This window comes from Oratosquilla oratoria, chromosome 43 (genome assembly GCF_046742065.1).
Source record: "Oratosquilla oratoria isolate Oo_2021 chromosome 43, ASM4674206v1, whole genome shotgun sequence".
Lineage (NCBI taxonomy): Eukaryota > Metazoa > Arthropoda > Malacostraca > Stomatopoda > Squillidae > Oratosquilla > Oratosquilla oratoria.
Window position 1 is genome coordinate 17,272,027 of NC_134819.1, and position 3,344 is coordinate 17,275,370.

General features: G+C 26.5%; 1 protein-coding gene across 3 annotated transcripts; it reads right to left on the reverse strand.

Moving 5' to 3' along the window:
* Positions 1-1,549: 1,549 nt before the first annotated feature.
* LOC143022076 (52 kDa repressor of the inhibitor of the protein kinase-like) lies at positions 1,550-2,902 on the reverse strand. 3 transcript variants are annotated; one of them, XM_076180027.1, is made up of 3 exons: positions 2,655-2,902; positions 2,389-2,556; positions 1,550-1,959 (listed from the first exon to the last, which is right to left on the reverse strand). In XM_076180027.1, the coding sequence occupies exons 1-3, from the start codon at positions 2,741-2,743 to the stop codon at positions 1,953-1,955; spliced, it is 264 nt and encodes an 87-aa protein (XP_076036142.1). In that variant the 5' UTR covers positions 2,744-2,902; the 3' UTR covers positions 1,550-1,952. The 3 variants fall into 3 exon arrangements, with proteins under 3 accessions (XP_076036142.1, XP_076036141.1, XP_076036143.1); XM_076180026.1 differs by having other exon boundaries at positions 1,550-2,285; XM_076180028.1 differs by lacking the exon at positions 2,389-2,556.
* Positions 2,903-3,344: the final 442 nt, after the last annotated feature.

The following is a 3,344-nucleotide window of genomic DNA, read 5'->3' on the forward strand; positions in this document are numbered from 1 at the left end:
GATGATGAAACTTGTTTAAAATACTGCAATAATGACAACTTTAATGTCTTCTAATATAATTATCCAGTAATGATAATATTAATGTATGCCTAAAATGAGCACTTTGGAATAATCTAATACAACTAATGATAACTTTAATATTTACTTATAATGACATTCTTAGAACATACCAATAAAGATAATTTTAGAATATCATAATAAAGACAAGTTTAGAACATACCAATAATGACAATTATAGAAGCATACTAATAATGGTGAATTTAAAATATAATAATAATGGCAAGTTTGAAATATACATATAATAATATGATGAAACTTGTTTAAAATATTGTAATACATATAATATGATGATGAAACTTGTTTAAAATACTGCAATAATGACAACTTTAATGTCTTCTAATATAATTATCTAGTAATGATAATATTAATGTATGCCTAAAATGAGCACTTTGGAATAATCTAATAATAACAAGTTCAGAACTTTAGCATATACAAATGCTGACAAGTTTAAAGACATGTTTAAAACATACCAATAATGACATTTTTAGAAACATACTAATAATGGTGACTTTAAAATATAATAATATTGACAAGTTTGAAATATACTGATAATATAATGATGAATATATACTAATAATAACATACTTGTAAACTTGTTTAAAATACTTCAATAACGACAATTTTCATGTCTTCTCATATAATTATCTTGTAATGATAATTTTAATATGAATAACAAGTTTAGAAGGTACTAATAATGGGATGTTTCGATTATACTAGTAATGAGTAGTTTAGAATATACACATAACAAATTTAGCATATACTATTAATGATAACTTATGAATACCTTTGAAAGTTATCATTAATAGTACCTTCTTAAATTTTATAATGTGCATCTTCTACATTCTAAAATTATGTTAGTACCATCTGAAGTTATTATTAGTAGCTAAAGTTATCATTGTTACTACTTTATAAAGTTATAATTGTGTTGTCATCAGATACATTTTAGTATCGTCTAAAGTTACCATTATAAGAACAATCTTAAGTTATCATTATTAGTACCTTCTATAGTTATAACTTTTAGACCAAAGACTATAAAAGAAAGACAGGAAGGGTTCGTAAGGTGTTTAGCAAAAATATGTAGCCAGAATTAATGCCAAATACCGCTAGACTATTGGGGTTTTAACGCCATCTATTGAGCGGTTGAAAAATTAAAAATCGAAGCGATAGCTATTGTTGCCATTTTATTGTATTTTATATATTTTTAGAATTATATATTGATTGATATTTTCGGCCTTGTATATGATTATTATTTTAGTTCAATACTTTTTTTTTTTTTTTTTTACTTCATTTGTAACCATTACTGTGTAAATAGTATTTGCTTTCACATACTTGACATTTGACAATATCTCGTATATATAATATCTTTCATACCTCTGAATTTTTCATAAAATATAAAGAAAAAATTATAATATACACACACACATATATATATATATATATATACATACGCACACACACATAATATATATATATATATATATATAATTCTCTTATTTGATTTATATACATATGAATTTCTTTATCATTTGTCTTCATGGGTATTATATGTGGTAATATGGGCAAATGAAAGCTTAGGCTTTATTTCATAATTTTATTAATTCCAAAGAACACCTACCAGAACAATTTCTATTCTTATCACATTATCACATTTATGCCAAGAGTGTGAAGCAGGTCTATAAAACATCTATATAACTGTGGACTCAATTGTGGTACTAATATCTGTTGTTGCAATTTGACATATGTTGCTTACTTTTTATGATTTACAGGTCTTATAGAATTATGCAATGCTAATAAATGGTCAGTACTAACCAAAGTTCTCATCCAATGAACTTGGCAAGATTTCCATTTCAATTTGCTGGTGATGCAAAGTACTTGCAGTATCCAAGTGCAGGTCAATATCTGTAAAATAATATATGTGATGTTTTGTAGTTATAAACAGATAATGTATGTAAGGTATCTATGCTCAGAATTTAGTTTGTAATTTCAAGTTGAAATATGTTTTGTGCAAATACAAAAATTGGCTAATGGCAATGAAAGAATATTCTAAATAATGTTCAACTTTAAAGTAATACAGAAATATATAATATATAGAGACAACCAATGTTTTGTTTCAAATGCAATGTGCTAATAAAATAAAGTCATTTCAATTAATCTTAGAACTGTACTATACTATTTACACATTGATCAAGCACTGGTTATTTCTGGCTCATCTGGGTGTGCTGGATCTGATAGATAATATAACGCATAATGAAAATCATTACTTCTTACCAAACAATGTTAATTATTGTAATCTTATGATAATGTATATATAAAACTGCATTGACTCACTCAGCAGGCAAATTTTGATCTGGGTATGCATTGGGGCACAAACGGGTTGATGATGCATATTGCCGTTGAGAAAAATTATGGCTACATATCCTTTGACTTTTATTTAATTGTGTAGGTGTTTTCTTCCTTAATGTCAATATACCGGTTACTTGTATCCACTTTGAACATCTATCAAAAAAGAGAATGTTGATTTACAATTTTACTTAATGAATAAAATGACACATATGTCTATAATACTTAATGTTGGCAGTACAATATACACTTACCTTTGTGGTTCTTTAGGAAACCGATGGTACATGAATTCAGGATGAGAACTTTTGGACAGTTTGAACCAACCATGTGTTCCAAGTGACATATGGCTGAAATGTAAACATGCAGACGATCCAAAAAGCCCGCTAATTCTTTCCGAATAAAGCACAGCGATCTCTAGCGTTGGTTGAAGTAACTAAACTCATGAGTAATCAGTTAGGCTATTTACACCTTTTTCGTGCCTTCCAGTCTTTCATATATAGTCTTTGCTTTTAGACCCTTCTAAATTCATCATTATTAGTATCTTTTAAAATTACCGTTATTAGTACCTTCAAAAGCGTAATTATGAATGCCTTTAAAAGTTATCATTATTAGTACCTTTTTAAGTCTTATAATGTGTATCTTCTTAATTTATCATTAGTAATACATTCTATAATTATAATTAGTACCTTCTAGTCATTATTAGTAGCTATTAATCTTATCTTTGATAGCACCCTCTGAAGTTATCAATATCACTTCTTTATAAAGTTGTATTTGTTTAAGCTTTCTAAAATCATCACTCTTAGTTCCTTCTTATTTTTACTAGTAACTTCTAAATTTATCATTATGATCAATTTCTAAATTTTTCATTAATAGTACATTTAGCCACCTTTAAAGTTATAATTAATACTATTTTCTAACGTTATTAGTGCATTATTAAATTGTAA

Excerpts from the sequence above, each read along its gene's own strand:
- LOC143022076 (XM_076180026.1), bottom strand. The coding sequence starts at position 2,743 with ATGTCACTTGGAACACATGGTTGGTTCAAACTGTCCAAAAGTTCTCAT. Across the intron at positions 2,557-2,654 it reads TTTCCTAAAGAACCACAAAG|ATGTTCAAAGTGGATACAAG; the intron begins GTAAGTGTATAT and ends CTTTTTTGATAG.